This window comes from Aotus nancymaae, unplaced genomic scaffold (assembly GCF_030222135.1).
Source record: "Aotus nancymaae isolate 86718 unplaced genomic scaffold, 86718_ANA_hifiasm-v0.15.2.pri h1tg000039l, whole genome shotgun sequence".
Taxonomy (NCBI): Eukaryota; Metazoa; Chordata; class Mammalia; order Primates; family Aotidae; genus Aotus; species Aotus nancymaae.
This window is the reverse complement of record NW_026988453.1, coordinates 14,222,831-14,245,354: the sequence shown is the minus strand read 5'-3', so window position 1 is coordinate 14,245,354 and position 22,524 is coordinate 14,222,831. Positions and strand designations below refer to the sequence as shown.

General features: G+C 36.7%; 1 protein-coding gene across 9 annotated transcripts in view; it reads right to left on the bottom strand.

Annotated features, from left to right (window-relative positions):
• Positions 1-7,550: 7,550 nt before the first annotated feature.
• RCOR3 (REST corepressor 3) overlaps positions 7,551-22,524 on the bottom strand; it is a 65,194-nt gene continuing 50,220 nt past the window's right edge. For 4 of the 9 annotated variants that reach the window (XM_021677214.2, XM_021677213.2, XM_064360351.1 and 1 more), the window contains 3 exons: positions 19,257-19,314; positions 10,610-10,851; positions 7,551-10,148 (listed from right to left, as the gene is read on the bottom strand). In XM_021677214.2, the coding sequence (XP_021532889.2) occupies positions 9,804-10,148; positions 10,610-10,851; positions 19,257-19,314 (645 nt within the window). In that variant the 3' untranslated portion in view covers positions 7,551-9,803. Of the gene's footprint in view, positions 10,149-10,609; positions 10,852-11,083; positions 11,217-19,256; positions 19,315-22,524 lie in introns of all 9 variants that reach the window. The other 5 variants (XM_021677215.2, XM_021677218.2, XR_002479631.2 and 2 more) reach the window with 4 other exon arrangements.

Sequence of the window (22,524 nt, the reverse complement as noted above, 5' to 3'; positions counted from 1 at the left end):
TTAGGCCTCCTGTCTTCATTGTACACCTGGCTAAGTATGAATTCTGTCCTCTTCGACAGTTTCTTTAGTAAGATTCACACCTGCCATTCCTATCACTACTAGGAAAACATTTTAACCTATTAATTCTGCATAATCACCAGAAGGCATTACAATATAGATTTAAAATTTACTATTTAGCCTTAGGAATCATGAAGTAAGATCACAGGTTTGATTGGCACGATTTGGATTTTCTAATAGGTTGATAACAAGGAAGACCATTTATTCGTTGTTTCTTTTTGAGAATGGTGCTTATTCTGGCCGGGTGTGGTGGCTCATGCCTGTAATCCAAGCACTTTGGAGGCCAAGGCAGGCGGATCACCTGAGGTCGGGAGTTCAAGACCAGCCTGACCAACATGGTGAAACCTCGTCTTAAAAAAGAAAAAAAGAGAATGGTGCTTACTCTATATAGTGAGATTTCAAGCAATCATCTTGTAACACTGGTTAGTCACATCTTCCATAGAAAACAGGACAGAGGCATTACAAAGAAAGGCATACGCTCAGGAATGGCCCATCCTGGGAATAAAACACAAAGTTCAAGGGTCTCTGACTCTAATCGCACCTCTAGATTCCATGACCTTGCCACTTCTATCCTCTGAAATCCCATGAGGGCCTCTCATTGTGATATGCCCTCTGGGGCTGCTGCAGCTTCTGTGTGGCCCTTCCAGTTCCGTACTTCTTTCTCATTGTTTAAGCAACTTTAGTGATGTACTTTTCATTTTTAGAACAAATGAAATTTTAGAACAAATCCATTACCCCCCTGTCCACTTGCAGTCAGTCCACACCTCCAGCCCTGGCCTCAGGCAAGAGATCTCTTTTGTCTCTATAGTTTTGCATTTTTTTTTGAAAATACAAATAAATATGTAGTATTTTGTGTCAAGTAGAAAAATACTTTTATGATTCATCCATGTTGGTGCATAAGTCAATAGTGTTTTCTTTCTTATCGTTGAGTAGTATGAATCCCTACCTCATACCATGCATAAAAATTAACCAGATAGATAATAGACCTACACATATGAACAAAACTATACATTTCTAGAAAAAAAAAAGAAAATATATCACCGAAGCATGATCCATAATAGAAAAAACTGTATTGATAGACCACATTTTGTTTATTCCCCAGTTGATAGACATTTGGATTATTTCTAGTTTTTACAATTATAAATAATGCTGCTGTGAACATGTGAATACAAGTTTTTGTGTGCACAAACATTTTCACTTCTCTTTAGGTAGATACCTAGGAGTAAAACTAGCGGTTTGTATCTAAGTGTACATTTAATCTTTCAGATATTGCCAAATAGTTTTCCAAAGCGGTTGTATCATATTACATTTCTACCATCCATGTGAGAGGATTCGTTTCTTCACATCCCTGACAGTCGTTTTAATATTAACTATTCACGTGGGTGTGACAGGTAGCTCGGTGTGGTTTCACTTTGCATTTCCCTTCCGACTAATGATGTGATCATCTTTTTACGTACTTATTTTCCATTTGCATATCTTCTCTGGCAAATGTCTATCCAAATCGTCCACCACCCCCCTCTTTTTGTTCTATTATTGATTTGAAAAAGCTCTTATATTTGAATTGTAAGAGGTCGTTATATATTCTGGATACAAATCTTTGATCAGGTATATGTTTTGCAAATATTTTCTCCTGATCAATGGCTAAGCTTTTCATTTTCTTGTGTCTTTTGAAAAGAACATTTTTAATTTTGATGAAAAACAATTTATCAATTTTTTTCTCTTATGGATTATGCTTTGGTGATATATTTTCTTTTTTTTTTTTCTAGAGAGTTACAGTTCTTATTTTTTTTTTTTTTTTTTTTTTTTTTTTTTTTTTTTTTGAGACAGAATCTCACTCTGTCACACCCAGGCTGGAGTGCAGTATACTCTCGGCTCACTACAACCTCCACCTCCTGGGTTCAAGTAATTCTCGTGCCTCAGCCTCCCTAGTACCTGGGATTACAGGCATGTGCCACATACCAGGCTAATTTTTGTATTTTTATTAGAGATAGGGTTTCACCATATTGGCCAGGCTGGTCTCGAACTTCCAACCTGACATGATCTGCCCACCTTGGCCTCCCAAAGTGCTGGGATTACAGGTATGAGCCACTGTGCCCAGCTGTTTTTGTTCGTTTTTTTTTTTTTTCTTTTCCCGAGATGAGAGTCTCACTCTGTCGCCCAGGCTGGAGTGCAATGGCATACTCTCGGGCTCACTGCAACCTCTGCCTCCCGGGTTCAAGCAATTATCCTGCCTCAGCCTCCCAAGTAGCTGGGATTACAGGTGCATGCCACCACGCCTGGCTAATTTTTGTGTTAGCCAGGCTGGTCTCGAGCCCCTGACCTTGTGATCCGCCCGCCTCAGCCTCCCAAAGTGCTGGAATTACAGACATGAGCCACCACTCCTGGCTTGTTTTTGTTCTTATATTTAGGTCTATATTCCATCTCATGTTTATTTTTATGCATGGTGTGAGGTAAGGATCAAGGTTTATTGGAGGTCTTTTTTTTTTTTTGCATGCAGATATTCTATCATTTCTGTCATTGAATTACAGTGACACTTTCATTGAAAATTAGTTGATCAAAATGTATGAGTCTATTTCTGGACTCTTTATTTTGTTCCATTGACCTATATGTCCATTATTACACCAGTATCACAGTATTGATTGTTGCATTTTTATAACAAATGTGGGCCAGGTGCAGTGGCTTATGGCTGTAATCCCAGCACTTTGGGAGGCTGAGGTGGGCCGATGACCTGAGGTCAGGAGTTCGAGACCAGCCTGACCAACACGGAGAAACCCTGTCTCTACTAAAAATACAAAAAATTAGCCAGGCATCGTGGTGCATGCCTGTAATCCCAGCTACCCTGGAGGCTGAGGCAGGAGAATCGCTTGAACCCGTGAGGCAGAGGTTGCAGTGAGCCGAGATTGTGCCACTGTACTCCAGTCTGGGTGACAAAGTAAGACTCCATCTCAAAGAAACAAACAAACAAACAAAAAGAGAATTAGACTGAATCTATAAATCAATTTGAGGAGAATTGCCATTTTAACAATAGCAAGTCTTCCAAACCATGAACATTTATTCAGGTCTTCTTTCTCTCAGCAGTACAGTTTTTGGTGGACAAGTCTTGCACATTGTTGTTCATTCCTAAATATTTTTGTTCTTTTCAGTACTATCATGAATAAAAGTTTAATTCCATTCTCAGATCACTTGTTGCCATTATATGAAAATACAATGGATTTTACATTGATCTTGTATCCTCTGATTTTCTTAAGCTTGCTTATTATTCTAGTACGTTTTTGCAGGTTTCTTGGGATTTTTTTACATGCAATTTCATGTCATCTGCACATAAAAACAATTGATTTTAATTTTTCCTTTCCCATCTATATGCTTTTTTCTTGCCTGTTACACTGGCTATAACCTCCAGTCAATTGCTGAATGGAGTTGTGAGTGCAGACGTCCTTGATTCCCATCCTGAGGGAAAGCATTCAGTCACGTGTGATATTAACTTTAGGCTTCTTGTAGTGCTCTTTTCAGGCTGAGGGAGTCTCATTACATTCCTAGTTTTCTAAGTTTTAATCATGAATAGGTGCTGGGTTGTCAAATATCTTTTCCATGCCTATCAATAATCACATGCTTTTGTCCTTTATGAGTATAATATATTGCAACGATTCTCAACTGGAGGTGATTTTGCTTCTTATGGGACATTTGACAATGTCTGGAGACATTTTTGATTGTCCATCTAGGGAGGTAGGTTCTATTGGTATCTGGTGGGTAGAGGTTGAGGATTCTGTTCAACATTCTAACTGCACAACAAATAATTATTTAACCTAAAATGTCAGTAGTGCTGATATTGAGAAGTATTTCATGTGCACATGAAAATAATTATTTATTCTGCTGTTGGGTAGAATGATCCCACACTTCAATGAGGTAAAGGTGTGTTGTTCAAGTCTTCTATATTCTTACTAATTTTTGGTTTCCACATTCTATCAGTTATTGAGAGGTGGTGTTGAAATCTCTGATTATAATGGATTTGTGTATTTCTTCTTGCAGCTTTGTCAGGAATCCTCTTGATGAATTGCCACCTTTATCAATATTAAAGGACCATCTTTAACCCTGATATTCTTTGCTTTGAAGTATTTTTCTGACATTAATACAGTCACTCCAACTTTTTTTTGATTACTGTTAACATGGTGTATATTTATCCATTGTATTAGTTTTCTATTGCTGTGTGACAAATTACTCCCAAAACTTAGCAGCTCAAACACACATTAACTCAGACTTTCTGTTAAGGATCCTGGTTACTTCCTACTTTAATCAGGCTGCAATCAAGGTGTTAGCTGGGTTTTAGTCATCTCAAGACCCAACTGGGGAAGGATCCATTTTCAAGTGCACATGGTTGTTAGCAGGATTCAGTTTCTGGCAGGTTGTTGAACTGAAGGCCTCAGTTCTTTGCTGGCTGTTAGCAAAAGGCTGGCCTCAGCTCTATGTCACATTAGAGGTTCCTTAATTCTGTAGGCTTTTGTCATAAATTTATCCCCATCCGCTGGTAGCGCCTCCTCTGGCTTCCTAGCACTGCTAAGGGTGATTTTGGTTTTTGTATTTCTTGTCATTTCAGTAGTACTGTGGGGTGGGGGAAAGGTTACAGGTAAGAAAAGTAAAAGACTATGTCCAGTCTGTCATCTTGAACTGAAATTAATCTTTCCTTTTTGCACTGCACTTTTTTTTTGTTGAGGTGGAGTCTTGCTCTGTCGCCCAGGCTGGAGTGCAGTTTGATGATCTCGGCTCACTGCAACCTCCGCCTTCCTGGCTCAAGCGATTCTCCTGCCTCAGCCTCCTGAGTAGCTGGGATACAGGTGTGCACCACCACGCCCAGCTAATTTTTGTAATTTTAGTAGAGACAGAGTTTTACCATGTTGACCAGGATGGTCTCCACCCCTTGACCTCATCATCAGCCTGCCTCGGCCTCCCAAAGTGCTGGGATTATAGGCGTGAGCCACTGTGCCCGGCCTGCACTGCACCTTTCTTAAAAAATGAGCCGAGATCACACCACTGAACTCCAGCCTGGGTGACAGAGCAAGACTCTGTCTTTAAAACAAACAAAAATGTCAAAATATATTTCTCTTATTAAGAAGGGTATGGTATAAGTAGACATGTAAAAACCTCTAACATACGTTGGGCAGGTCCTATATGCTCCAGTTTATATATTCCTCCCCAAATGAGGAAAATGAGGCTCACAGAGGTTAAGTAACTTGTTTAGTGAAGTTGGAAAACTCATCATGTTAAAAGGTTGGTGGGCAACTATTTTGCACATATAGGCCACAAGCCCTCAATGATTCTGTTTTCAAACTCTTCTGGAAAAGAGTAAGAGGCAGCATGTCAACAAAAATGGTCTTTGGAGTAAAGGCCTCTTTAAGCCAAATCCTGTCAAATAAGAAAGCTGCTATGAGTAGTAAACTAGACAGATGCCTCGAGAGATACCTTATGTTGTGTTATTAGCATCTTCTTAGTTATTGGTAACTGTACCTTACAAATAAGATCAAATTGTACAGAATAAAAATTTCACCTTTCTTAAAATAATCCAAAGGAAACATACAAAGCATTCTGAGACCTCAGCTTTTATGTCGTTTACATTGTGAAGACTGTCCTTAATCTCTCCACTTCACATCACCAGATTTTTTGTCCTTAGAGACGCTGCTCACCCAGATTCCTGCTTTAGGATTCTAAAGTTTAAGTTGTTGCATTTTAAAGACCTGTTCCCTTTATCAATAAACAATTGTCCACTTTAAACCTGGTAATGACAATTGGCAAACATCTAACCCAACTTCCATCTGCACTGCTTCTCCCTTAGCTGTATAGGACTCATGAGCAAAAAGGGGCAGGTGAAGCCACGTGGCACTTTAGACACGAACTCACACATGTAGGAGCACTCCTTGTCATGTTTAGTTCTCAAACCCCATTGTGATTAATGCACCGCTGCAGAACATGCCTTCCCTTAAGGCAGTTATGATAAAGAATTGAGTTGTGGCAAGTTATACATGACCTACTTTTTCCGAGGAGAAAGCAGCTTAGGTACTACCGTAAATTAGATGTCAAAGGTTTCTTATAGATATTTTCTAATATGGAACGATTTCTCAAACTTGATTCTTGGGTTCTTTCTGTATTCACTTATTCTGTTTTCTTACAAGTGATGTAACCTATAATGAATGGCTAGATAAAAAAAACTAATACGCATTTTAGTTTTTCTTGTGTGTCCTCTAATCAGAATGTATTCGTCATTTATTTTGGGCATGCACAAAGAGAAAGATAGATTCTGCTTAGAGTTCTAAGTCAGATTATTATTCTTTTTGAGGAGATCCTGATACCCCAGTGTTAACCAGTTAGCAGTTATTAATATTCATGAATAATCTTTTAACGGGAGGGAACATAAAATTAATACAACATACTTAATAACTAAACTAGGTACCTTTAACCCAAGTAGAGTCATGCACCACACAACACTTCAGTCAGTGACTGCAAATACACTGGTGTTCCTTAAGATTATAATGTTGGTGGGTCACTGTGGCTCACACCTGTAATCCCAGCACTTTGGGAGGCAGAGATGGGTGGATCACTTGAGATCAGGACTTAAAAGATCAGCCTGGCCAACATGCTGAAACCTCGTCTCTACTAAAAAATACAAAACTTAATCCTAGCCACTCAGGAGGCTGCGGCAGAGGAATCGCTTGAGCCTGGGAGGCAAGGGTTGCTGAGCCGAGATCCTGCCACTGCACTCCAGCCTGGGAAACACAGGAAGACCCTGTCTCAAAAAAAAAAAAATATATATATATATATATATAAAAAATACTGTATTTTCACTATACATTTTCTATGTTTAGATACACAGATATTACCACTGTTAAAACTGCAAATATTGCCTAGGAGCAAAGGCTATACCGTATAGCCTAAGTGTGCAGTAGGCTTTGGCCACCTAGGTTTGTACAGTACAATCTGATTCACGGCACAACAAAATTGCCTAACAGCACCTTTCTCAGACCATATCCCTGTTAAGGGACATGACTGTACTTGCAACATTTTAAATATTCTTAAAAATAATGATAGTCACGTTCTTGGCTGGCTCCCTACATCTATTCCTAAAAAGAATATAGGCCTACATTAAGACAGAATTTTATATCCCTTCATCTTTATTTTATATTCTATTTTATTCAATTGTAAGCTTATTAAAGTTCTGATCATAACTTACCTTTACCTTTATCCATTACACTAGAATTAAATCATATAGAACAACATTTTTCCATTAGTTTTATAAGCTGTATTCACAGTGTGATTTATTTTTAGTTATGTAATTTAAAAAAGACACTCTGGGGTATATTTTTCAAAAATGATAACCCTGAAATTAATGAAAATTGCCATTAAAAGAGTCCTAGTTTTGCTTTTATAAAAATCATTATTTCGAATTTCACAGTGAAGAGGTATAAATTCCTCATAGAACATTAAATTATATAAAAATAGAAGACATAGACATCTTTAAATCTTTAATCCTTTGATTAAGCAGCAAGCATATCACTCTTCCAGGCCAAACACTGCTTAAACAAAAAAGAAAAATAATGACGTGCAAAATATTTACAAAATATGCAAAGCACACAATAAAGACATCTCACTATATACATGTGTCATATTACTAATTAAGCTAAGGTTTTTTCTACTGTGTGCTCTAATGCATGTAAATCAAATCACAGCACATCCCTCAGATACAGCACCTTGGCCCATGTCTGGGATAGAACAGACTTTTCAATGAATCACAATATACTGAACAGCTGGACAGTTGCTGGTGCTGACCCACTTGACTGACATATCCCACATACTGTGTACTGAAGGTCTACTGACAAAAGACGAGACAACGAACGCTGTAAAGGTATAGTATGCACATACGCAAGACAATCTAACAGCTTAAAAAAATGCTTTAGATACTTTAAGATATGTAACTGTCCCCTGTGGCTTTTAAAGAAAAAATAAGTATAAATTCTTGAATATTAAGAATTTTAAATCAGCTAAACTTTATCTGGTTATAATCCAGGGCCAAGAACTATTTAAGATAATCCAATGAGAAAGAAAAGGACCCATGCTGGAAAAGAGTTTCAGATATGCCAGTGCATAGGTTATTTATGGAAATACATGGTTAAAATCAAAAATTAAACTAATCAATGAATTTAAATCTATCGCACTTTAAGGCGTGAAGCCAACAACAGAAAATACTTTGGGAACGCACGATCTTTCAAAACATAAATTAGGGCCTTAGATGTTGACTATGTTGTGAAGTATTCTACCTGTGATAAGAATGTGACTGTGCAAACATTCAGCCTCTGCCCACTCGTATAGCGATCTCAGTGACCTGTCCCTTTGCACAAATAATGATTCCAATATGAAATCATTGTATCAAAAATATTAATTACACATTGTTGAAATATCATCACTTGTAAAATATTCTTTGTAAGTGCTTAATGATGACGGGTTAAGACTTGATGTCTTTTTTTCTATGAAAAAGGGTCTCAGCATTTTTAGTGAACAGCACAATTGTGACAATATACTGATATACATCTTTAGATAACACAGAACAAATTCTTAAATTTATTTTATGAAATATGTTGATGATTTAACCCTAAACCCATCCCACGGATACAGGTTGGCTGCAAGGAATACACAAATGTATCCAAATAGTACAATAGATTCATCAAGAAAACACCTTTCATATTAAATGCAGACCATATTATTGAGTATGAGGGCAATTTTAAGTTCAGAAACCAAACACAAAAAGGGTACTGTAAATAAATGCTTCCATAGCCACTATGTCTACATAACTTAACAAAATATCATTATTCTCTGAAGTCCCCAAATGTAGGCAACTACTAGTTAAAAGCAGATACCATTTAGAAACAACAAAAAAAATTTTTTTCCCCCATTTTCAAGGAACTTAAAGAAATCATATTTCAACAAATTAAGTCCTCATTTGTATGTAAAATTGTTCTTCCAATCCTCTCATTACTAATAGATGATTTGTCAACGACCTTTAAACAAGGACTTGTGCTAGGACCCTACACTGTACGTTAAAGGGTTAGTAGGTTCAGTACATTCTTTGTGGTTTCATATAATTGCTTTGCAATTGATTAAATTGCTTTCTTTTAAAGGAATATATTAAAATTCCTTTAGGAAAAAAAGCAACATTTTTTGAAAGAAGGGATATGCAGCTATGATTTCTTAAATATGCATAAAAAGGAACATATGTCAAAAATGCCGGCTATTCTTGCACTCCTAACATAGGAAAATGTTTTTAAACAAATTAAATTAAAGAAAAAAGCCAAATATCCTTAACTTAAGAAACTTAAGGAGTTTTCACAATTCCTAAGTCAATATTCCTGTACTAAGAGCCTTGACTAAGAAGAGGCAGGAATATAAAGAACCTCAATAAAATAAATACAGTAAAAACAAAACAAAAACTTGCTATATAGAATACTTAAATCTTTTTTTTTTCCTTTTATGAGAGCAACATTGCTGAACATATACTCTACAAAGGAGGCTAACTGGAGGCTTTTTGTTGTATAACATTTTAGTCTAGTGAACTGAAGTTTCTTAGACATCCACTTATGCTAGTCCACTGCCACAGAACTAGTTTGCAGCCTCAGAATCTAGAAAGGTACCTTCCCCTTTTTCATCAGTCAGATGAGCACTGGTATAATGACGGGGTGAAGTTACTGTAGCTCTGTCCAATTTAACTTTTAGTGCAGTGAGGACTGTGAATCTGTCTGAATTCCGATAAGGGAAGGTGGCTGTTGACCACCAACCGTGGACAACACTGGTCTTGGGTTTAGACGGGGTGGCATAGAATTAGCAGGGCGAATAAGAGGTGGTGGAGGCTGATTTAAAGTTGGCCGGGGCTGGATGAACCGAGCCTGTTGCTGGAGTGGAGGAGGCTGCCGGTGAAGAGCAGGGGCAGCAGGCAGTGTTGGACGAAGAAGTGGTGGAGGCTGGTTCAGAGTGGCAATGGGGGCTGTTGGTGTTGGAGTGGATGATGGGGCAGGAGGTGATGGACCCAGTGTCCGAGGAGCCTGTGGGGTCTGTGCCTAGAGGTGAGGAAACAAAAATACACATATGAGATGTAAGTCCTAATGAACTTAATACAATATAGTTTGGGCTGTCACAGGAAAAACAAAACAAATCAAAACAAAACAAAAACATAACACCAGTGTTTATTGGAAGCACAAGCTTCTTTTATTTTAAACAAAACAAAACAAAAAACCAAAAACCAACGAGGCTACCAAACAGGCATCTTTATTTGTAAACAGCTTAACACTGGAAATAAAAATAAGACTATGAAAGAACAATACACTCTCCATTCTTCTAGAATCAGAACATAGCATGTCATTATGACTTAAGCGTCAGGACAGATGCACCACTGAGCAAGTGTATTGTCAGCCTTTCATGCTCAATTTAGCTAGTCCTCTGACAGATTAGCCTCACAGAACACCACACAAAGCGGTGATTCCTCAACTCATATCAGCTCCAATTCCACACACAAACACACCTCCTCGTCTTCATCAGTGCTCTTCCCTGACGGCACATTAGAAGCACTTTTTGTCTCCTCCCCTAAAGTAGAAGCATCACCATTAGAAGCCTGGGTTCCTTGTTCTGCTTCCCACTCCTGCAATACCTCCTCTAAGTTAAACCGACGCCTGTAGTTTACAAAGAAGTTCTTCACTTGGCCAACAGTCTTGTTGCCAATTACATCTGCAATAGCTTGAAAATCTTTACCATATTTGCGGACACCTGGAAGGCAAAGTAAATAATACACCTGTGAAGGATCAACAAGGAGAGCTGTGTGTACTACACATCATGCACACACACAAGATACCAGCAATGAAAATCCTGTCTGATAAACTCTGCTCATTTCTCAATGCTGAGATAGAGGCTAGGACATCAGGGTCACAGATGAAAACTATCAGTTATGTCATTTCATCGAGCCAGCCACTTGCCTTCAACTGAACAATCAGAAACTTACCATTTTTTACATACTCAGTTATTTTCTCCAATCCTCTCTTGAACTCTCAAATACAGTCCATTTATTGTAAAGCATTGAATTCTTTGTTCCATCCTCAATTCCACATTCATTTATTTCCCTAGTAGCCAGTCACCTAAATTTGAGCAACATCGTTTGTAAACAAAACTGGATGGGAATGAGCCGTCTCTCTTATCCCCTCAATGGACTGAGTGAGTAGCCTTACGGTTCCCCCATTAAGAAAAGCATTATCATTTTGGTCTTAATACTAACTTCAACAGGAATATTTGCCTATACCACCAAGGTACCAACAAATTGAAATTAGTTAAGAACTTAAACATGAAAAGCAGGAGAACCATCACAAGATGATGGATTTAAAAAAGGGAAGTTTTTTTTTTTTTTCAGAGTCAGCTGGGTTTTAATTCATCTAGTAGTTTTAAAGATTGAATGGATGAGAGATTATAGCTTAAAGAATAAGGTAACAGTAATGACTACCTGAAGAGCACTTGTGTCCATCATCACTACCTTAAACTGAAGATGGGATATATATTGTTAACTGAGAATCTAACTTTACACTAAAGAAGTTTCATTATAATGAACGGTAATAATTGATTTAAGAAGTTGAGATTGTCAACTATACTACAGAATTTTAAATGGATAATAAATTCCTCTTAAGGGAATTCTAAAAGAAGTTCACAGACTCATTTAGAAAGAGATTCACTTAGCTCAAAATAGAAAAATTGTTGAAAACTTTTATAACTTGGTAACTGCTTTCAAAAATACCAGAAAACAGTAATTCATTAATGAAAGAGATGAGAAAGGAGACAAAAATATGGGGGCTTAAAATAAACAACATGTACATGATCACAGGTGAGAGAATAATACATGGATATGTTAATACCCAGCAGAAATGCTATTCTTACCGATACCAATTAATATGAAATACTCAATTACTCTAAGGCACCAACAGGATGCAACACAAGTTCACTTTTAAATTCTGCTTTATTTTAAATTGAGAAATTGAAAATAAGCATCTCTGGCTACTAGCCGGGCTTGATTCTGAGGGGAATTCCTTTATCTAAGAGCTTTCTGGACAGGAGGCCTGACATTGTTATCCTCTAATTATATCCCATTTTTAAGGTAGAGTGTTGGGTTTGTAAGCTATGCTCATTTGCTATGTTCTCAAAAGAAAATACATGTACATGACAATAAAGTAAAAACAGACATTGTTTATAATGTTTTATCAGCATAAATGAATTTATACTCCCTTTAAACACGTGAGGGTGATTTCTTTAAACTTCACAGTTAAGTATAAATTCTAATAGTGACTAGATTCAACTGAGAGTTTACTGGATGATAAAAATCCAAGGTCATTTCACAGGAGCTGCTGTCACATATTCCAGTGCTTCCTACTACTTTGATATTTTAGAAGACAGCAGCTCTTAGAAGGGCGAGTCGCTGTGCCATTTCTAAATTCTAAATTTGAGTTTGCTGCATTGAAGAATAACTACTAATTAGAAATCAATATAGTAAATACAGTGTTCTAACAGTTACTAATTTTCCTAAGGGACACTTAATTTATATTCTAGCAATGGCCAACCCTACTGAATACACGAGTTTAGGAGTGAAAACCTTAAATAAGTCTAGGATTAGAATGTATTTCTAGGAAGAAGTCACATTGAGACTAACTGTGACTCCAACTCTAAAGATATTATAAACCTCAGAACACTTAGTTTGCAAAATATATTCCAAAACTCTAGTTGTCCCCAAGTCTGATTCCATTAAATTAAATAAGTGCCCCTTCTTCTCACTGTACTCCTTTTGATCTTCCACTTCTTGTTCAATGGACTTTACCTTGTCACCAAATTTTTACATTTGTAAAATTATAGACCTTGAATTCAAAACTACTTCCTGTAAGAGTCCTAGAGTTTCTAGAGACGTTCAATGTCAACATCTTTTTCTAACTCACCCAAGTATGCTTCTAATTAACTATAATATGCTTATAATTAACTCATGTATGCCAGTTCAAACTCTCAAGGCTCAGGCCACACTGTAGATCTCTGCAGTTTAGCTGAGGATTCCAATCAACGTCCTGAGAACAAATGTGCCTAGATATTAATCCCCTCAGCCTGAAGGATAGCTGGGCCGGGTCTGGAATAGCTGGAGCTCCTTGGCAGTCTCGTTTGGATAAGAGCAGCTTCATCTGCTTGCCTAGTATGCTGTGACACATTTCATAATTTTCTCTGTGTACCATGGTGTGAAAAAGGTTGGAAAGTACCGTCCTAGAAAATACAAAGCAGCACTCGTGTTACTACAATGCTGAGTACGCAGGAAGTGCTCAGAAAATAAGGAAATAGGATCTTTCTTCCCTCTAAAGCTTATTCTTCCCTAAACCCCAGGAGGTATTAGACATATATGGCTGAATTACTCAGCACCGTTACACTGAGAATGGCACAGTTCAACAGCATTGTGGTTAGGAGGTGGGACTCTTAAGCTGTATACTGTTGCTAGCAACCAGGCAAACTGGTGAAACTCCAACTGGCTCAGTGAGGCTGCTCTTTCAAAACAATCTCCAGCCAGGCTTCTGGAACAACTAGCAGGTGGTAGTGATGAGCAGCAACTAACTTAAACAACGTATGGCATCAGCGCTACCCCAGCTTCTATCTGTCCCTGGGGAAACGGCACTCCACTAGTTCTTCATAGTTGATAATAAACAAAGCGATCTGATTGCTTTCTCAGGAAGAGAGCTAAATATGATGATCAAGTCAACCTCACTTCCTGAAGATGTAAAAGGTACACTTGAACCATAGTTGTTAAAGTCTCACTTCTACAGCAAGAGGTTGTTTTCAAAGGTTAGTGGAATAAACATTTAATTACCCTAGAACAGGCAAATAATGTTTCCTAGTAAGAGAAAAAAATTGTTTTCAGTCAAATTTCTAGATTTCATTTGAAAGTTACAATGAAACAATTTGGCTTTCTATGCTGGCAGACGATACCTTATAATTTTTAATATGTAAAGTTTTATTTGGGAATTAACATAAAAATATAACTCATTAGGATATCCTGTTATCATTACATTTTATGAAAGCCCACATACTCCAACCAGGAATCTAAATTACCCAATGCAAAAGCATACTTTTTTTTAAAACATGTCTTGTTAATACTTTAAATTTGCCAAAGAAGAGATATTTTTATTAGCAGTAGAGACTTTAGCATAGCCGTTACCTGAATTATCAGACACTCTGAATTGGTAGAGTCTGTCCATACATTTTTTTTTAATCTTTGGCTAGTAAGAAGGTGATAACTTCAGGAGAATTTATGTGATGTTTCCCAACTCTAAAAATGGAATCTGAAACTTTCTTTTTTAAGCTAGAAGGGATAGCGTGAATAGTTGCCTTTGGTATGTTTAAAACAATTTTTTTTTAATTAGATTTTGGGGCCAGGCACAGTGGCTAATGCCTGTAATCCCAACACTTTGGGAAGCCAAGGCAGACAGATCACTTGAAGTCAGGACAAGACCAGCCTGGCCAGCATGGCAAAACCCAGCTTCTATTAAAATACAAAAAATAGCCAGGCATAGTGGTGTATGCCTGTAGTCCCAGCTACTCAGGTAGGCTGAGGCACGGGAATCGCTTAAACCTGGGAGGTGGAGGTTGCAGTGAGCCAAGATAATTTCATTGAGCTCCAGCCTGGATGACAAAGTGAGACTCTGTCTCCAAAACAAACAAACAAACAAAAAAAACACGACCCCAAAAGACGAACTATGGTAAGCTGCTTATAGGTAGTGAAATTTCAGAGGATTTTTTTCTGGCTTTCACAACAAAATTCCTTAAAGTGAACATGTACTTAGTTTAACAGTGAAACATTAATTTTTTCAAACACATATTTTTGAAATAATAGAAATATAAGAACATCTAGCAACTCCAGAGATACGATTCTTTTCTATCATTAAGACATACATTTTAAACTTAAGCCATTTGAGAGTGTGCATTTCTCTCCAACTCCTGCAAATCTCTTCAAGAATTCCGTATTAGAAGGTAGAAGACGTATCAATAGCAACGAACAGTGACTGATGTATATATGGAAGGGGCTAAAAGTCAAAATCACGTAAGTTACATTCCGTTACAAAAATGCTGGAAATTTTGAACCACTGATCATTTAATGTAAGTGTATCAGAGGGCTGACAATTATATTTCTGAACCTCCGTTCTTATGGTATCCACTATAACAGAGAAATAATCTCTAAAGCAAAAGAGTGCTTTTCAGATGGAATGATATGGATTTCCTCATTCCACTTCCTTTTGATCATTCATGTACTGTGTTACCATCCTTTTATTTTTAATCAACTGCCAAATCTACTTTTTTTCTTTACAAACCTTTCTGTTAGTATGAGATAAAATTAGAAAGAAGACAATTTCTAGACTTGCAACTTTATCTTTAAAAGGTGAATGAAATACAAGAAGAGACGGTAACTTTCACTGTAAGCATAAGTCACCTGAACACAGTTCTGTCATTTTCTGTTTTATATAAAAAGGTAATAATTATAAAAAATAACTAAAGTTGACATCCTTATAAAATTGAAAAAATTTTGTTGTTTATCCGAAAGTAGCATAAATTTTAATTGGGAAGCATTTTTTTCTTAAGCACTAATGACTAGGAAACAAATATATTTAAGAGGTGACTTATAATTAAAATGGCAAATACTGTATACCATGCTTCTAGCCTCTACATACTTTAAAAAGTGTTTTGTACTGTAATTTAAATGCATTTTTTTTTAAAACAGCTAATCATCGTTCCATTTTACATGGAAAAAAGAAACACCTAGAATAACCTAATTCCTTTTTAAATTTTTTTTTTTGTCAAGAGTTTCACTCTGTTGCTGAGGCTGGCGTGCAGTGGTGTGAGGCTCACTGCAACCTCCATCTCCCAGGTCTGAGCAATTCTCCTGCCTCAGGAGACTACAGGTGCATGACACCATACCTGGCTAATTTTTTTTTTAGTGGAGATAGGGTTTCACCACATTGGCCAGGTTGGTCTCAAACTCTTGGCCTCAAGTGATCCACCTGCCTTGGCCTCCCAAAGCGCTGGGATTACAGGTGTGAGCCACCACACCTGGCCCCTTTTGAAATTCTTAATTTCTGAATTCTCTTTATCATATGAATATCAAGTTGGATTTTAGGATAACTTCTAAAAGCATTATAAGGTTAGGAAAAAAATACATACACACACACACACACACACACACATACATGCTACAAACAGGAACATTTTACCATTAACAATAGGGAAAGATCATTATTGGTCATAATAAAATTTGGTCATAATAAAAATTTAGATACTTAGGGTTGGAACACAAGACAGAAACTGTAGAAGTAGTTTTCCTGGCAAATATTTTAAGAGGATTAAATTAGCAGTATTAATGATATCCTACCTGGAGACTCTTGAAAAATTCTATTAAAATTATAACATAGGTAGAACTAGAATTAACATAATAAAGTGACTGATTAAAAAAGTATAAATAGACATTCCTATTTGATCTGAGCATGGTTTTCCCTCTCTTCTAATTAAGAGAAAAAGAAGGGAAACTTATTTAAATGGCTAACATTTATTTAACAACAGTATGAGTAGATGGAACAGGAAAGTAAGGTGGGAAGTACCTATTTAAGCCCTAGGAAAGAAAATGATCTTAATATGCTTGGTTTAAAAAGAGTTGTAACAAAAAAGCTTATTTAATAGTAAAGTTGTAAATCTCACTAATTGCACCAGAGTCAACATTTTTCTCTGCAGGTCACTGTAATAGCATTTAACAAGTGAGTGTCAAATCAGAAATATATGTGTAAAATGTCTCAAATATACAGTGATATACAAATTAAAACATGTTAATGTCAAAACATAGTTTATTATTACTTTGTAAAACTAAATTGGCCATTAGAACAATAGACATAAAGGTTTACCATAAAGATTAAAAAAAAAAAACAAAAAAAACGGCCTGCTAAGAGAAGTACTTCTGGATCGTAAACTGTGTGTTAAAAGACCCTGCAATTACGTATCTCAGCTGCACTGAAATTCAGGTACAAGGGACATTACTACACGATTATACTATTTATAGACACACTTCTGAGCACTATATAAATACGTGGGCACATAAGACAATATGACACTTTTAAATTCTCTTTAAAATAGCTATTTTGGGCACAAATGTCCTTATATTGTTTAATTTTATGTAACAACAACAAAAACCTACAAATGAAAACAAAAAAATCCAAAGAATAAAAATAAAACAGAGACATTAACACCATTAACACATTATTAAGAAAGTGCCTCTGAAATCCTGAGAACACGGGCACTTCCATACCAACTGTTGTCTCGGTGTAACTTACTTAAAGGGTTACTTTTTAAATGCACATAGTATAATACTGAATATACCTCAGCACGGAGGAAATGTTTGGTTACACATATGACTATTCCATTCTTCTAATATTTATGTCTACATATATAGTTCACACTATGTATTTAGAGATTACCACTGTGCTGCCATCGAATGCAGCTTTGAATATCCAACCCAGCCGTAAGGTTCAGTGGACTCTCTCACTTAAAGTACTGCTGCAGAGCAGTATCAAATCCTGACTGCTGTATAGACAAGGATCAGCCTAGATTTTCCTAGGACATCCTTTTCAGAAAATTCTTTCATTGGGATAATTTCTTAAAAATACAGAGTTAATATACTAATCTTCAAGCAACTGAATACTGGAAACCAGGTGCAGTTTTTACCAGACTACAATGATAGAAAAATACAGGCTTTACCTGAATGAAACAATGCCTATTCAAAATGACGACACTGAATCTGCAGGCCGTGGCTCTCGACGAATATAAAGCAGCCACTTAAAATGCTCGCTAATTTTTAAACAATAATTTAAATTAGCAGAGTTTAATTTAAAAACAGCTATTTTTAAACATTATGAACTAATTAAACCCTGTTCTGACTCATTCAGAAACTCGGTTCTACAATTACAGATGTGCTCAATGCACGCCCAGCACCCTGTGTCCTAGTATCAGTTCTTTATGAAATGACTGTGCTGTGCTGCACAGGCCAAAGCAAGGGCTGACGTCATCCTGCTGGCACCCTCCTGTGACATGTTCAAATCATGCTGTCTGGCTAATTCTTACTCTCTCCGATCCAAACTGCAGAGTCATCTATCAGTTAATCAATCGGAATGATGCTTGCAAAGCATTTTTGTATTAAATTTATATTCTCTTTAGACTATTTGGCAAGATTTTAAAAGGTATGCTTATATGTTCCACTGGGGCCCCACTCTCTCACAGTGGCTAACCTAGATAAAAAAGCTATTAGCACTCAACACAAAGAAGTGCTCAGCCAGGAAGAAACAAAATGTAGATCAAACTTTAAATTGTACAATTGGACCTGCACATAATTTATCGTAAAGAGGAAAAAAATCTGTAACGATGAATAAAAGTATACAATTTGTCTTTCTTTAAGTAATTTAAACATGAGACTCTCCAAGTTTATAATGTTTCCCAGCTGCCCATGGGTGTTCATAATACAAAAAGCCTTCTGCCATATCATTCAACAAACATTCTTAGAAACAGTGCATTTAAAATGCTGTGTGTGATTTTTTGATCTCCCTCAAGTCTCTTCTTAAAAATGTATCTATTTTAAGGCAGGTGTCTAAGCACTCAGTGGTACATCTCTTAAGGGAAGTATGAAACACGGAGTGTTAAGCACGTGGTTAATATTTTCACTACCTGACGTTTATCAGATAAACATTATTTTACAGAGTAATCAGAAACATACTATAGCTCATTTATGCTTTTAACTATGAGTTATCAATGAATGATATATAGTAAGAACGAACCCAACTGCAGGAATATCAAAGGAGAAGCACAGAGAGCCCATGTGACTTTTTCATGCTTAATCATCATCATCCATTATTTAGTGCTGAGAATACATTATGTGCTGTTCAGGACTCAAAATGCACATAGACTTGAGTATGTCACATCCACAAATACAACACAGAATTCCTGGTCACCAGGACTTTGTGATAAACACAAGAGCCCTTTCTGGATCAATTTCTAAAGGAAGGGAATAACTAGGGTAGTCACCTTTCATGACAAATTAAATAATTATTAACAACAATAACTGCTTATCTTTAATATACCTTGCACTGCTAGAAGCTGCTCCTCTGTGGTCCAACGGGCATTAATTTTCTGATTTGACTACAAAATTAAAGAGAAGTTTCCTAATGAGGATATGAAGACAGACATTTTCCAAAGTGCTTATTTTTTTAACTTTTCATCAAATCACAGACATGAGATTACTACAACTCTGATTCATGAAGATTCCATTTTTAGAAAGATTAAAAATATATATTCTGAGTTACCTTTTATCCATGCAGAAAGATAATGAAAGGGAAACGTACCAATTTGGGAGAAGGAACAACATTCACATTTATGCTCTAATAAGAGATACTAAAACATGAGAAAATCTGTTAGTCTCCCATTTTCCAACTATAATATTCCTATCACATGTTGCAAATATTAATATTAGCCTAGTTTTAAACATTTAAGAGACTTTCTTTTCCTTTTTTTTTTTTTTGAAGACAGGGTCTTGTTCTGTTGCCCTGGCTGGAGTGTGCAGTGACATGATCACAGCTCACTGCAACCTCAAAATCCCAGGCTCAAGCAATCCTCTTACCTCAGTCTCCCAAGTAGTAGCTGGGACCACAGGCACCTCTCACCACACTCAGCTAATTTTTTTTTATTTTTTAGAGATAAGCTCTCACTATGTTGCCAGGCTGGTCTCAAACCTCTGGCCATAAGTGAGGAACTTTCTCCCCTTGATGCCCAGACTGGGGTGCAGTGGCGTGATCTTGGCTCACTACAACCTCCACCTTCCAGGTTCAATTGATTCTCCTGCCTCAGCCTCCTAAATACCTGGGATTACAGATGCCCACCACCATATCTGGACAGTTTTGTATTTTTATTAGAGATAGGGTTTCACCATGTTGGCCAGGCTGGTCTTAAACTCCTGACGTCAAGTAATCTGCCCGTTTGGGCCTCCCAAAGTGCTGGGATTACAAACGTGAGCTACTATACCCAGCCAAAACTTTTTCTTTAAAGAAGATCTACAGCTCTAAAATTTCTTCCCTTCATATTTAAGACTGAACCTACCCTTACTCCCCCAAGAACAATGGTATAAATCAGCACAGGACTACAGAACAGGCCTAAATCCTAAAATATTTCTTTAAATTTCTGAAGCAGAAAATGATTCTGATAAGAATATTTTTTTCTCAAGACCGCCCAATATTTATCCCCCCAAAATCTTCCTAAATTTAGGATTTTTAGTATGCTAATATTACAAGAGCAAATATATCAGACTTCATTAGTGTATACCCACTGAATGGTAAATGAAGGACCTTTGGCAGTAGATGGACAGAAATAACTACACCAGTGTGCAGAGGTTTGTAGAAGGAACTGCCAAGATAAAGTGGCTTGGTGCAACACCTGGGCGTGTCGGGCAAAACAGAAAGAGGGCTTCCTTTGAGAAGGCGCGTTTAGGTCTTACCTCACTCGTGGTCCTAGCAATAAGAGTTTCTATAGCACACAGAGGTAACACCAACTTCCTTACCAAAAGTAAAGAGGTGTAAGTACTCAGAATGAAGAATGAAACAAAACTCCAAGGTTAAAAAAAAGTTTATTAGAGGGGAAATGAAAATGTAAAAAAACAGAACTTAAGAGTAAAGGAGAGAAAAACCTAAAACAAATCACTGTATTTCAGACGAGATTAAAAAGGGACAGCAGGGCCGTGGCTAAGCCTCAAGGTCAGGAACCTGGTGACGAGGCAAAGGAGAAACAGTAAAAAGGAAAAGAGAGAAGTGGGGAACAGGAAAAAACTACGAGTGACATAAAGAAACATAAATAAAAGAGTGAACCAAATGTAAAACAGTTAAAAAAAAAAATGAAAGAAAAAGGAGACAGGAAAATTTATAAACATATGTTCCCCCAAAAAGGGAGTAACAAGAATGGAGGAGAAGCTCTGTTAAGAAGGAATATATATTGTTAATTGGGAACCCAACTTTACACTAAGAAAGCTCATACTGAGTTCATACACAAGGCAATCTGATGCTACCTGGGCTGTGGAAGGTGAGTAAAAGAGGCCCTCAGTACCCAAGGATAACCGGTACTGAAACTGATTTAAAACAGGTCAAAATATTTTATAGTAAATACTAATGGTAAAAAAAATAAAAGGTTGATTGCAATTCAACCTGAAATGTGAAACTAAAACCTGTAAAAATTAGTTCTTTTAAAAAAATAGTTAATGACTTGTTTAATATGCTTTATTTTTTGGCCTATCTTTTCTGACTATACAATGGTGCAACATCCTTTGGCTTTGAAATTCACATGGTCACAAAATGGGTCATTTTGTTTTAAAGGCTTATTGAAATAATTTTCTAAAGGGCCTCTCCTAATTCTTTGTTACTCAAATTATTCTTTTTTGAAGTGCCTGCCTCTGAGTCATGACTTTTTTCTTCCGTGGTTAATTCTGCTGGACGCTCATCTGTCAATTCTGCAGATGGCTAACGTCATTCTCTTGCAGTTTAACAGACTTCATGAAGTTTCTCATCTTTTGCAAAGTATTCAATTTCATTTTGGTTTGTGCTGTATTTGCACTGTATTAACAAGAGAGTGACAGAGAAGGATAATGTTGTAGCGAATGGGACAAATAACAGCTACAGTTATTTAGGAAGAGTTGATGAGCAGAGCTAATTTTATGAATGATTGGTTTATTAGTTGATGTTCTTGTTTGGGAATTTTTGCTTCTCCATGCATTGCATGGATTAATGACCACTTTGATATCAAGGATCTTCTGTACAAACAACTTGCAAAATACCTATGTTGTAGGTTAATCTAAGGATTAAACACAACTAAATACGAGGATATATTTAGAATATATCTAAAAAGGCATCTGGCACACTGCCTGGGCAAATCAAAGTTGGTCAATTCATGTTTGTTAAATCTGAAAGACACAAACTGGAGGAAAAGGTATGATTAATGAAAAGGAAACAAAAAATGAAAGAAAAATAACATGTATTATGACATTTCTTTTTAATCTAAACTTCAGAAAGCTTACAAATCAGAAGATGAATGAATACAAATAACTTTAAAGTTAAAAAGTACAGAGTACACGGGGGAATTTAAAGATAGGAGAAAAAGTCACAACGATTTAAGTGGGGATACATAACAAGGACGGGTTGGAGATTGAGATGGGTTTTTAAATAGGAAAATCTTCTGAAAGGCAAATAATGCGAAGGCAATCCAGGTGTAAGGGAAAACAGGATCTGTGTCAGTAAGAAGTGGCAGCCTGGAAAGTGGGTGATATTTAACGAAATTAAAATATGGTAAGGGCCATCCGCTTTTGGAAGGGTA